The 14,804-nt window shown below is 44.0% G+C and overlaps 1 protein-coding gene across 1 annotated transcript in view; it reads left to right on the forward strand.

Moving 5' to 3' along the window:
• Positions 1 to 14,804, forward strand: part of LOC129709723 (tomoregulin-1-like) — a 232,574-nt gene that overhangs the window by 214,591 nt on the left and 3,179 nt on the right. Inside the window, exon 9 of the mRNA XM_055656260.1 lies at positions 13,744 to 13,902. Within this exon, the coding sequence (XP_055512235.1) occupies positions 13,744 to 13,902 (159 nt within the window). The remainder of the gene's footprint in view (positions 1 to 13,743; positions 13,903 to 14,804) is intronic.

Here is a 14,804-nt window from a genome sequence, read left to right on the forward strand (position 1 = left end):
GGAAATAAACAGAGAATAAGAGGCGGAGGGTTTCATAAATGTGCATATTTTAATGCTAGGAGCATTGTAAGAAAGGTGGATGAGCTTAGAGTCTGGATAGACACCTGGAAGTATGATGTTGTGGTGATCAGTGAAACATGGTTGCAGGAGGGCTGTGATTGGAAACCAAATATTCCCGGATTTCATTGCTTCAGGTGTGATAGAATTGGAGGGGCAAGAGGTGGAGGTGTTGCATTACTAGTCAGGGAAGATATTACAGCAGTGCTTTGGCAGGATAGATTGGAGGGCTCATCTAGGGAGGCTATTTGGGTGGAACTGAGAAGTGGGAAAGAGGTAGCAACACTTATAGGGGTGTATTATAGACTGCCAAATGGGGATCGAGAATTGGAAGAGCAAATATGTAAGGAGATAGCAGATATTAGTAGTAAGCACAAAGTAGTGATTGTGGGAGATTTCAACTTTCCACACATAGACTGGGAAACACATTCGGTAAATGGGCTGGATGGTTTGGAGTTTGTAAAATATGTGCAGGATAGTTTTTTGCAGCAATACATAGAGGTACCTACTAGAGGAGGGGCAGTGTTGGACCTCCTGTTAGGCAATGAGACGGGACAGGTGGCGGAGGTATGCGTTGGGGAGCACTTTGGGTCCAGTGATCACAATACAATTAGTTTCAATATAATTATGGAGAGGGTCAGAACTGAACCTAGGGTTGAGATTTTTGATTGGAAAAAGGCTAACTTTGATGCGATGTGAAATGATTTAAAAGGAGTGAACTGGGACATTTTGTTTTATGGGAAGGATGTAGAAGAGAAATGGAGGACATTTAAAGGGGAAATTTTAAGAGTACAGAATCTTTATGTTCCTGTTCGGTTGAAATGAAACAGTAAAAAGTGGAAAGAGCCCTGGTTTTCAAAGGAAATTGGACATCTTGTTCGGAAAAAGAGGGATTATCTACAATAATTATAGGCAGCATGAAGTAAATGAGGTGCTTGAGGAGTATAAGGAATGTAAAAAGAATCTTAAGAAAGAAATTAGAAAAGCTAATAGAAGACATAAGGTTGCTTTGGCAAGTAAGGTGAAAGTAAATCCAAAGGGTTTCTACAGCTATATTAATAGCAAAAGGATAACGAGGGATAAAATTGGTCCATTGGAGAGACAGTGTGGACAGCTATCTGCAGAGCCAAAAGAGATGGGGGAGATATTGAACAATTTATTTTCGTCGGTATTCACCAAGGAGAAGGATATTGAATTATGTGAGGTAATGGAAAGTAGTAGAGTAGCTATGGATACTATGGGTTTCAAAGTAAAAGAAGTACTGACACTTTTGAAAAATATAAAAGTGGATAGATCTCCAGGTCCTGACAAGATATTCCCTAGGACATTGAGGGAAGCTAGTGTAGAAATAGCCGAGGCTATGACAGAAATATTTCAAATGTCATTAGAAACGGGAATAGTCCCCAAGGATTGGCATACTGCGCATGTTGTTCCATTGTTTAAAAAGGGTTCTAAGAGTAAACCTAGCAATTATAGGCCGGACGGTGGGGGGAGGGGATGGAGGGGCAGGGAGAGAGAGAGACAGAAACAGAGGGGAGAGAGAGAGAGAGAGAGAGAGAGGAGAGAGAGAGAGAGAGAGAGAGAGAGGGAGGGGGGGGAGGGGGGGAGGAGAGGGGGGGGAGGGGTGTGGAGGGGGGGGGGAGGAGAGGGGGGGTGAGAGGAAAGGGAGGTGGGGGAGGGGAGGGAGGGGGAGAGGGGGGAGAGAGAGAGGGGGGGGTAGAGGAGGAGGGGGGGGTGATGGGGAGAGGGTGGGAGAGAGAGAGAGAAAGGGAGAGAGACAGGGGGGAGAGAAAGAGAGAGGAGGAGAGAGAGAGGAGGGGAGAGAGAGAGGGTGCCTTTTTACTTCAACCCAAACAACCATTTGCAGGCAGTGCTTTTTTCCTCAAACTAACCATATTTTCATGTTCAAACCACATTTTGGGTACTCACAGCTGTGGAGACATTTGTTCAGTGTTATTCAGAGCTCTGATTGAGGCACACCACTTGCAGAGACTGATTGAGGTACACCACTTGCAGCGACTGATTGAGGCACACCACTTCCTGGTTTTTTAGTCCCTCCCCCTCCCTCCAGCAGGGGCAGCAGAGAGAATGGGGAATTTTGTAAAAACATTAATATCTCTGTCATTTTTCATCAACGGGAAAAATCCTCGCCACACATGCGGCAGATGGCGGCTCTGAGCGAGGCGGCCAAAAGTAACGGCTGTAGGTGGCGGCGTTTTCTCGGAAATCGCAGCACAGACGGCCAAAAGCGGTCAAGAACAGAGATTTAGTAATATAGATGAGAGGTGTAGGTATCCAGAGACTTATTTCAGTGGTAGAGATATATAGGACTAGAGGATGTAGATTTTTGAGAGGAAAAAGGTTTGAAATGCATCTCAGGGATAAGTCTTTCACACAAAGAATAGTTGATATCTGGAATGATCTGGCAGAGAAGATGGTGGAGGCAGAAAACGTAACAACATTTAAAAGGTCTCTGGACAGGTATTTAAAATAAGCGCGACAGAGAGGGATATGGAATTAACGCAGGCAAGTAGGATTACTAAAGATAAGCACGATGGTTGGCAGAGATGCGGTGGGCAAAAAGGCCTGTTTTTATGGTATACAATGCTATGACTACGGGTTTTGATGCCCCCATTGATGCTTGTTTTCTCGTAAACTTTACCAAATATAGCTTTAAGCATTAATTATTCAGATAAAATTTCACATTCTGAACACTCTCGTACTGGGGTTGTGGAATATTATTGGTAATATTCCAATCATTTGATGTGATTTCAGAGGTAGATTATCAGATCAAATTGTTAGACTATCGGCAATAATATTTCACATCTTCTGAAAGACTGAAAAACCAGAATTAAATTATTTTACTTTGATATGTCTTGCATTTTCTAAATGGTGGAACAATATTCTAATATTAATATTGCCTGTTTTAGCTTTTTTAATAATGGCTTTTCAGCTGGTGCTATCTCAACTCACAAAATATTTTTTAATTTTTGCTTTCAAAACTGAATAGGATCTTGAATCTTCTGCCAACAGGGGATTTTTCTGATAAGAATTATTCTGCAGGTACAGCAGGCAGTGAAGAAAGCGAATGGCATGTTGGCCTTTATAACAAGAGGAATCGAATATAGGAGAAAAGAGGTCCTTCCCTAATTTGAGGAAGGACATTCTTGCTATTGAGGGAGTGCAGCTTAGGTTTACAAGGTTAATTCCCGGGATGGCGGGACTGTCATATGCTGAGAGAATGGAGCAGCTGGGCTTGTACACTGGAGTTTAGAAGGATGAGAGGGTATCTCATTGAAACATATAAGATTGTTAAGGGCTTGGACACACTAGAGGCAGGAAACATGTTCCCGATGTTGGGGGAGTCCAGAACCAGGGGGCCACAGTTTAAGAATAATGAGTAAGCCATTTAGAACTGAGACGAGGAAACACTTTTTCTCACAGAGAGTAGTGACACTGTGGAATTCTCTGTCTCAGAGGACGGTAGAGTCAGGTTCTCTGGATGCTTTCAAGAAAGAGCTGGATAGGGCTCTTAAAAATAGCGGAGTCAGGGGATATGGGGAGAAGGCAGGAACAGGGTACTGATTGGGGATGATCAACCATGATCACATTGAATGGCGGTGCCGGATCAAAGGGCCAAATGGCCTAGTCCTGCACCTATTGTCTATTGTTCAGTATTTACTTTCTTAACAAATTCATATTGTTCACACGTTTAGCAACAACGTTTTCAAATTTCCCACAGCCGGAAGTGTGTCAACTGAGAGCATAGAAAGCTGCAATGTCAGGAAAAGATAGTGCATGCCCCTCCAAGAGCACTTTCAATGTAAAGAAAAAAGCTTTTGAGAAGGAATAACTTCATATTAACACGTAAACATTGTTATTTGCTGGCAATGTTACTTAAATAAAGAACAAAGCCAACGATGCATTTCTGTGACTGTTTATCATAGTAAGAATTCACTTTTCACCGTCCTTTTCAGCTAGTCATTCAGCCCACTTAATTCCCATTTTAAATATCTCCTTTGCATCAAAGTGCATCGTTGCTGCCATGTTATCTGTTTCTAGAATTCAAAGAACACGAGGTTCCGCATGATAGGCTGCTCTGGAAGGTTAGATCGCATGGGATCCAAGGAGAGATAGGTGAATGGATAGAAAATTGGCTTCATGGAAGGAAGGAGAGGATGATGGTGTAAGGTTGCTTCTCGGACTGGAGGCCTGTGACTAGTGGTGTGCCACAGGGTTTGGTGCTGGGCCCGTTACTGTTTGTCATCTACATCAATTATTTGGATGAGAACATCCACCCCTCCGGTTGGCGGCGCGACTCACGTCGCAGCGGCCTCTGCAGTCCGTCCGTCAGTTTATTATTTTTTGTCTCGTTGAATGTAGTTTTTATTAATTTTTTTGTGTATGTGTGTGGGGGGCGGGGGGTGGGGGAAACTTTTAAAATCTATCCCCTGCACGGAGAACCCGACCTTTTCTCTGTCGGGTCTCCGTTGTAGCACCGTGGAGCGGCCTCCAGCAGGAACGACCTGGGGCTCCAGTCGCGGGGCCTGCGGACCTACTCACCATCGCGGAGCTGGCCGAGTTCGGAGCGGTGGTGGCGCGCTGCTGCGACCCGACCCCGGGGATTCGGAGACTTACCGCAGGTCTGGTGGACAGTGACACCGGGAGCCCGCGGGTCCCTGCTGGGAGACCGCTTTTCGGGGCTTCCGCAACGGCGACTTAACCCGCCCGAGTTGCAGGGTTGATGAGTACCTGGAGCGGGGCCTTACATCGTCGCCCCGCGTGGCTTCGAATGGCTGTGGGACTTTGCTAGCGCCTGCCGGGGGCTCCAACAACAAGACCTTGCGTGGCCTTGCATCACCCGGAGCGGCGTTAATGGCCACGGGGCAATTACCATCGCCCGCCAGGGGCTTTGACTTTGACTCTGACATCGGGAGGGGAATGGGAAGTGCAGGGGAGAGATAGTCTTTGCCTTCCATCACAGCGAGGAGGAGATGCGCTGTGATGGATGTTTGTGTAAATTGTGTTGTGTCTTGGTTCTTTTTTGTGTGTATGACTGCAGAAACAACATTTCGTTTGAACCTCAATGGGGTTCAAATGACAAATAAATTGTATTGTATTGTATTGTACACGACAATATTAGCAAGTTTGCACCTGATACAAAAGTGGGTGGTTTTGCAGATAGTGAAGATGGTTGAGAAAAAGTACTGCAGGATCTTGATCGATTGGCTAGGTGGGCTGATGGTTGATGGAATTTTATACAGAGAAATGTGAGGTGTTGCATTTTGGGAAGTCTAACATGGGCAGGACCTGCACAGTGAATGTTAGGTTTCTGGGGAGAGTGTTGCAGAGCAGGAGGATCAAGGAATGCAGGTGCATAGCTCCTTGAAGGTGGAGCCGCACGTAGATACGGTGGTTAAAAAGGAGTTTGGCACATTAGCCTTCATCAGTCAGAGTATTGAGTATAGTTGGGAGGTCATGTTGCAGTTGTATAAGACGTTGGTGAGACCGCAATTAGAGTATTGTGTCAGTTCTGGGCACCATGTTATGGAAAAGATGTTGTCGAGCTGGAAAAGGTACAGAGAAGATTTACAAGTATGTTGCCATGGCTAGAGGGTATGAGCTATAGGGAGAGGTTGTGTAGGCTGGAATATATTCCTTGGAGCGCAGGATGATGAGGGGTGATCTTATTGACGTGTATAAATCATGAGAGGAATAGATCGGATAGATGCATATAGTCTCTTGCCCAGAGTGGGTGAATTGAGGACCAGAGGACATAGGTTCAAGGTGAAGGAGAAAAGATCTAATAGGAATCTGAGGGGTAACCTTTTCACACATACAGTGGTGGGTGTATGGAACAAGCTGCCAGAGGAGGTAGTTGAGGTTGTGACTATCCCAATTTTTAAGAAGAAGTTAGGCAGGTACATGGATAGGACAGGTTTGTAGGGATATGACCCAAACGCTGGCAGGTAGGACTAGTGTGGCTGGGACATGTTGGCCGGTGTGAGCAAGTTGGGCCGAAGGTCCTATTTTCCCACTGTATCACTCGACTCTATGACTCTATGAGATCTCATTGAAACGTATACAATTCTTGAGGGAGCTGACACGATAGAACTGAAGTTGACGTTTCCCCTGGCAGGAATGTATAGAACCAGGAGTGACAGTCTCAAAGTAATGGGTCAGCCATTCAGTACAGCGATGAGAAAATATGTCTTTCCTTGGAGAAATATGAAACTTTGCTATTCTGTAGACAAGAGGCTTTAGAGTATATTTGAAGCAGAAATTAATAGTTTTTTTGATGTCCTGGGAATGATGGGATATTAGATTAATATAAGAAAGTGGCATTGAGGTGAAGATCAAGCACGATATTATTGAATGGTAAAGCAGGCTTGAAGGGTCGAATGACCTATTTCTACATCAACCTTTTATGCTTATTGTTAGTGACAAGTACTATAAAATTATACAGCTATATTGTTAATTCTCCCACTTGTCATTGCAGAGTTCCCAAGAATTAGCAATGGTCATTTGTCTTGCTCCTGGTCATCTTTTTGAATTGGAGTGGGAGGATAATGTAGAATTTCAGGACCACATCCTCAGATTATGCAAGTCTGTTTATGAAATAATGCCTATTAAAATGTAGTTATCCCTGTGCAGGCAATTGCTGTACTTAATTTTCACGTAAGGTGTCACAAGCAGCAAATGAATGGCATGATAATTTGTTTTTGTAATCGTGTTGGTAAAGAAAGAAATGCCCTTCAGGATTTCAGAAGAAATCTCTGAACAATGCGTTGATAACACATTTACAAAGGATGTGATTGCATTGGAGAGAATATAAAGTAGATTCAGCAGGAGGTTGCATGGGATGGATTAGTTCAGATATGTGCAGAAACTGGAAAGGCTGAGTTTGCAGAACCTGTTTTATATAAAATGAGGAAGAGCTTAATTAGGGTCGAAAATGAGAAACACCTCCCCCTTGCAGAAGTATCTGTAACCATAGGTTTACAGTAAAGGGTGGTATATCTTGAGGATATTTGATGAACATTTTCTTCACCCAGAGAATGATTGAAATTTTGAATGTGTTGCGTAAAGGGGTGGTAGAACCAGGTACCCTCATAACATTTGAGAACTATTGAGATATCCTGGCGTAGAGGATAAGAGATTGAATGCAGGAAAATGGGAACAATTAAGATTTTAGTTTTAAGAAGTGTCCCAACCCATAGGACCATCTGTCCATTTCCCTCCACGGATACCGCCTGACCTGCGGTATTTAGTTGAGGTTTGTTTAGTATAGCTTAGAGAAACAGCGTGGAAACAGGCCTTTGGCCCACTGATTCTGCGCCGACCAGCGATCCCCACACACTAACACTATCCTACACACACTAGGGATAATTTACTATTTAATCAAGGCAATAAACCTACAAATCTGTATATCTTTGGAGTGTGGGAGAAAACCGGAGAAAACCCACATAAGTCACGGGGAGAACATACAAACTCCGTATGGACGGCAACCGTAGTCAGGATTGATCCTGGGTCTCTGGTGCTGTAAGGTAGCAACTCTACCACTGCACATCCGTGCCGCCATGGTTTCTTCAGCAGTTTGTTTTATGCTCAATATTCCAGCATCTACGGTCAGCATCACATACATCCATCCCATTGTTAGACATTCAAGGCCTCAGTTAAACTTAAAACAACAATATTTCATCAGAAACCAATCCTACCTGCTGACCAATTAACAGAATCCATAATTCATCACATGTTTCTGCTTAAACTTTTACCTGTGGCTTTCAAGTTCCTCTCAAAATGTAAATGTGAGAAGAAATTTGCAGGATTTTTTTAAACTATCTTCAGTGAAATATTTTTGCAATGATCTTCACTGAATCTGAAATTCACAGAATGTAATCAATTAACCATATAATGATGAAGTGATAACATAAGTTAGATAATTTAAGGTGAGGGGGAGAATATTTAGAGGGAATCCGAGGGGAACATTTTTCACACAAAGAGTAGTTGATATCTAGAATGAGCTGCCAGAGGAGGCGATGGAAGCAGTAAGTGTAATGATTCTTGAGAAGCATCTGGACAGGTACTTGAGTGAACAAAGCACGGAGGCATTATGGAATTAATGCAGACAAGCAATGTACCCGGGTTACAAATGGTCAACTTATGGACACCTGCAGATGAAAAAAACGACCATAATATTAATAAATGCTGGGGAATATTGATATTTTTTTAGAAACAAAGAACTGAAGATGCTGGTTTACAGAAAAGGTCCAAAATGCTGGAGTAACTCATTTTTCAGAAACGAAGAACTGAGTATCCATGTGCACAAATATTAATGTTCTCCAGAGATGCTGCCTGACTTACTGAGTTATTCCAACACTTTGTGTCCTTTTCTGCAAACCAGCATCTGTAGATCATTGTTTTTACATTCTTCTATTTTTAAATACGATTTGCCATCCAGATTCTCTGCTGCGAATATATTGGTTCTCAGTGACTTCTGCACAAGGACTGTTGAGTTCCTTTGAACGTCAATATGTTGCACTCATCTTTAAAATACACACAGCTGGGATGACTTCCTGGCTTCCTGTAGGGAGTGGGGCTCTCCCTTCACCAGCCACCAAGGCATTCAGAGACAAAGCAGAAAATAGGAAGCCCACTGATCAAGCACAATGGCAGCAAGTTGCAAAAAAGAAGTATTCAAGGATGGCACAATTCAGCATTTAAGTGAACAGCAGATTAAATGAGAAATGTAATTGCATTTTTTTAAGATAAGGCTCTGTATGACAATCTTAATTTAATGTTTAAGCAAATAACAGGCTTATAAGAAACAATTCACATCATGTAGACACAAGACACTGCTCAGTCCGCCTTAAGATTACAAGATAGGAGTGGAATTAGGCCATTCGGCCCATCAAGTATACTCTGCCATTGAATCATGGCTGATCTATCTCTCCCTTCTAACCCCATTCTCCTGCCTTCTCCCCATAATCTCTGACACCCGTACTAATCCATTCCTTGGTCTATGCAATCTCCTGGTTCCCAAACATTTAAACTCCTCTTTCCATTCTCATACTTTGTATTCCTGTCGCTAGCACACCTTCCCCAGCCAACAATCGGCATTAAGGACTCCACCCTTCTTGGAATTATTTGTTCTGGTCTTTACTCATCTCCAGTTTCTCCCCCTCCCACCACCTCTATCTTTCAGTCTGAAGAAGAATTCCATCCTGAAACATCACCTAATCCTTCTCTCCAAAGATCCATGCCGCCTGACCCGCTGAGTTAAGGGCCTGTCCCACTTGGCCATCATTTGCGCGTCATGTAGATGGCGTGCAAAGATTTTGTACATCACAAAATCCTGGGACGCCTCGCGCGGCCACGCGCTGCTGCCTATATCATCGCGCATCATGCGCGCATCACGTGCGTGTCACGACGCACGTGTCATGACGCATAAATGATGGCGCGTAAATTATGCGCAAATGACGGCCAAGTGGGACAGGCCCTTTACTCCAGCATTTTATGTCTATCTTCGGTATGAACCAGCATCTGCAGTTCTTTCCTATACACTGCTTGTATGTTGCGTTATGCTTAGAATTTAGCAGGTTGCTTAATAAAATCCTACATGGTCGATAGATTGATAATGTTAAAGCCCATGACAAAAACTGGGAATAATCCGTTTTGGGTCATTATGGAATCAAGTAGCATGCTTCTGTCTAATACATTTCTATAATTTTATGACTTCCAGCAAATTTGAAACTGTATCACCTGTTATAGGGTCAAAGCAATTTTTCCATAAGGTTCTAATTTGCTTGAACTGGTGTTATCTACTTATAAAAACAGAACCTATTGATTAATACTGGACCAGCACCAGTGATATAAGCAACAGCCGGTCATTGAAATTATGTGACCTTATTAGTCAACCCAATGTAGTTTATGTGCATCTTTTGCAGCATTACCCCTCAAAAGTCAGATAATGGAAAAAACATTGTAAAGAAAATTAAAAATCAATGTGATGTTTGAATAACTACAAAGAAAGATCCTGCATAAATTAAAAAGACACAGGTTCTGCAGTGTTTAGTTTAATTTAGGGATATGGCAAGGAAACAAGTCATTCAGCCCAGTGAGTCTATGTAGACCATCAATCTCGGGTACATACTATCACTTGTGCACTCTAGGGGCATAAGGGCAATTTACAGAGGCCAATTAACCTACAAACCCACACATCTTTCAAATCTCCCACAAATCAAGAGATGACCATCAAGGCGGTGCTCCCTGCTGATCACCAGCCCCTCACACTCACCCCTATCGATGTGTATGCGGCACTGAGCAGGATTAATGCACGAAAGGCTGCTGGCCCTGACGGCATCCCCGGGCGCGTACTCAGGGCCTGTGCTGCGCAGCTGACAGATGTCTGGACTGACATCTTCAACCTGTTACTTGCCCAAGCAGCTGTCCCTACTTGCCTTAAAACCACCTCCATCGTGCCAGTGCCAAAACACTCCACTGCGGCAAGCCTCAACGACTTCCGCCCAGTTGCACTTATTCCCATCATCACTAAGTGCTTCGAGAGGCTGGTCCTGGCACACCTCAAAGGCTGCCTACCTCCCACACTATCAGTTTGCCTACCGCAAGAACAGGAGTACGGAGGATGCCATCTCCACGGCACTTCACTCCGCCCTCTCCCACCTCGACAACAGAGACACCTACGAGAGAATGCTGTTCATCAACTTTAGCTCAGCATTTAACACCATTATCCGCTCCAAATTGATCACCAAACTCATTGACCTGGGCATCGACCCTTCCCTCTGCAACTGGATACTGGACTTTCTAACCAACAGACCCCAGTCTGTGAGGTTAGACAAGCACACCTCTTCAACCCTCACCCTGAACGCCGGCGTTCCACAGGACTGTGTGCTGAGCCCCCTCCTCTATTCCCTCTTCACCTATGACTGCACACCTGTACATGCTACTAACACCATCATCAAGTATGCAGATGATACAATGGTGATTGGCCTCATCAGCATTAACGATGAGTCGGCCTATAGGGAGGAGGTCCAGCTCCTAGCAGCATGGTGCGCTGACAACAACCTGGCCCTTAACTCCAAGAAGACCAATGAGCTCATTATGGACTACAGAAGGTCTAGGGGCGGCACGCACACCCCCATCCATATTAACGGGATGGAGATGGGGCGTGTTTCCAGCTTCAGGTTTCCGGGGGTCAACATCTCTGATGACCTCTCTTGGACCCACAATAACTCAACACTGATCCAGAAGGCTCACCAGCGTCTCTTCTTCCTGAGGAGACTAAAGAAGGTCCATCTGTCTCCTCAGATCCTGGTGAACTTCTACCGCTGCACCATCGAGAGCATCCTTACTAACTGTATCACAGTATGGTATGGCAACTGCTCTGTCTCCGACCGGAAAGCACTGCAGAGGGTGGTGAAAACTGCCCAACGCATCACCGGTTCCTCACAAGCGATGTGGGCGAAAGGCGCGCAGCATCGTCAAGGACTGCTCTCACCCCAACCACAGACTGTTTACCCTCCTCCCGTCTGGGAGGCACTACAGGTCTCTCCATTGCCGGACCAGCAGCTTCTTCCCTGCGGCTGTTGCCCTACTTAACTCTGCCCCTTGGTGATTGCCAGTCACCCCCCCTCCCCCAGACACTCCTTCCCCCAGTGACTGATCTCCCCCCCCCCCCCCCCCCCCCCCCCCCCCCCCCCCCCCCGAAAATTGCATATATATATATTTTACTGTTCCTTTATCCTGTGTTTGCACTTCTGGGTGAGATGCTAACTGCATTTCGTTGTCTCTGTACTTGTACACTGCACGATGACAATAAAGTTGGATTCTGAATCTGAATCTTTGAAATGTGGGAGGAAACTGGAGCTCACAAGCAGGTGTGATGCATTGCCATTTGGGAGGTTGAATGGTTGAAGAGAGTATACCGTTAGCGGCAAAACCCTTAACAGCATAAAGGTCCAGAGGGATCTTGGAGTCCATTCCCAGCTCACTAAAGGTGGCAACACAAGTAGATAGGGTGGTAAAGAAAGCATATAGTATGCTTGCCTTCATTGTTAAGGACATTGAGTACAAGAGTCTGGAAGTCATGATGCAGCTCTATAGGACACACTTGGAATATTGCATGCAGTGCTGGTCGCCCCATTGCAGGAAAGATGTGGAAGCTTTGGAGAAGGTGCAGAGGAGGTTTACCAGAATGCCGCCTGGATTAGAGGGTTTCAACTACAGGGTTGGATGGATTGGATGAATTTCTCTTGGAGATTGGGTGTAGACTTGGTAAAGTATATAAAATTCTGAGAGGCACAAATTGGGTAGGCAGTTGGAACCTCTTTCTCAGAGTGGAACTGTCCAACTAGAGGGTACGGCAATATGGTGAGAGGGGAAACGTTTAATGGAGATGTGTGGGGAATTTTTTTTACACAGAGGATGGTGGGGTCCTGGAACGCCTTGCCACGGGTGGTGGTGGAGACAGATATAATAGTGGCATATAAAAGGCTTTTGGATAGGCACCTGGAAGTGCAGGAAATAGAGGGATAAGGATCATGTGCAGGCAGGGTAAATCAGTTCAGCTGGGCATCATGTTCAGCATGAACATTGTGAGCCAAAGAGCCTGTTCCTGTGCTGTACTATTCTATGTTCACTTGGAAAAAACCCATGTGGTCACAGTTAGAACGTACAAACTCCGAATGGACAGCACCCGTATCGGTATAGAACTAGGGTATTATTAACTGTTTCAAGAAAGTTGCAAGTGTTTTTACTTGCAGCAATCTATCACAATTCAAGAGTCAAGAGTGTTTTATTGTCATATGTGCCAACAACAGAATAATTATTATTTTGTTGCAGCATCATAAAAGACTCAGAGACACAATACACACAGAAAATATATAATAAACAAAAAATAACTAATGACCACAATACTAGTATAAAAAATCCTGACGTCCGTAGTGCAGCCAAAGATAGTCCATCGTTGAGGTTAGTGTCGTGTAATGTACAAGAGCTTGATGGTTGTTGGGAATAAACTCTTGATCGAATGACGGAGCAGACTCGACAGGCCGAATGGCCTAATTCTGCTCCTATGTCTTATGAACTTATATGGTGTAACCCAGGGCACATGGGTTCAGATCCGCTTTGTTCACCAGTTGTGCATTATATTTATCTTCAATATTTATGCAGGGAAAGGAAGGATTAACCCAGGTCCTTGGCTTAGTTTGGTGCCCCTTACCTTGAAAATTATGCCAAAACTGGTGACTGTATACTGTCTCAGCGTACTACTGCCAGATACTTGTACTGTATCTGAGATGCTTATCTAAGATGTACCTAAGTGCTTATGTATACTTATACTGAACTGCATAAAAAGTGAATTTCACTGTACCTTGGTACGTATGACAAAAATAAATTAAATAAAGTACCATGATGGCATGTGTGAATGACAAGTGAGACAGGATCAGGCACCTTTCTGTCTTTCTGTGCTCACAAAGCCTCTCCTTGCTTGTTTACACATGGATAATGATTGTTATGACATAATGGAAGGCCGGTGCTGCCTGTAGAACTATAGCCCAACCTGTCAACTAAAGACAGGAAAACCAGAACTGGAGAGAAAATAGCCGAAATGCGAAAGACGTTTGTACATTTTAGTTGTACATTACCTACTTGTTTTTGCTATTACAGCTGTGACTCTGGCTATGTTGGACAGCACTGTGAAAACAGAGACTTCAGTATTCTATATGTGGTTCCAAGTGGGCAAAAACTTCACTATGTCTTAATTGCAGCAATAATCGGAGCTGTGCAGATTGCTATAATAGTCGCCGTGGTGATGTGCATAACAAGGTAAGTGGTTTACATTCATCAAAATGTACAGGAATTATTGAAGATATTTGTTGTATTCCTCATCTGTGCTGCAACTCCTTTGTCTGTGCGACATAGTGGGAAAGTTGGTGGTGAAGATGGAGTCTTTCGCCCCTTCTGCTCAAAATGCCCATTGCGCAGAGACATGAAATTGTGCATGTACTGCAGTTTTGTCAGTTTTTACTGCTAAAATGCTCTCAATATCAGGCAATGGTGATGCACCTAACTGGCTTTCTATCTCAAAGCAGTGCACAGGGTTTTTACATGGATACAGACTAATTTGTAAAATTACATCTAGATATATGGGATACAGCCATGCTGCGGCATTCCTCCTTCTTGATTTTTTACTGCCATCCGTCCATTTTTTAGTGAAATTATGTTGGGGTAATTGAAAAAAATCACCAGCAATATTTTTTTTGCGGCCTCTATTCTACTGCCTTTTTCCTCTACATTATCCTATTTCATAGAAACACAGAAAATAGGTGCAGGAAGAGGCCATTTGGCCCTTCAAGCCAGCACCACCATTCATTGTGATCATGGCTGATCATCCACAATCAATAACTCATGCCTGCCTTCTCCCCATATTCCTTGATTCCGCTAGCCCCTAGAGCTCTATCTAACTCTCTTTTAAACCCATCCAGTGAATTGGCCTCTACTGCCTTCTGTGGAAGAGAATTCCACAAATTCACAACTCTCTGGGTGATAAAGTTTTTCTCATCTCAGTTTTAAATGGCCTCCCCTTTATTCTTAGACGGTGGCCCCTGTTTCTGGACTCCCCCATCATTGGGAACTTTTCCCTTTTTCCTTTACATTATTGCCGATTGAGATCACTTTCTGTTTCCATCTTATTACAATCAACATACATTTCACTGTAAATGCAATTA

The sequence above is a fragment of the Leucoraja erinacea genome, chromosome 2, assembly GCF_028641065.1.
Source record: "Leucoraja erinacea ecotype New England chromosome 2, Leri_hhj_1, whole genome shotgun sequence".
NCBI classification, from domain to species: Eukaryota; Metazoa; Chordata; class Chondrichthyes; order Rajiformes; family Rajidae; genus Leucoraja; species Leucoraja erinaceus.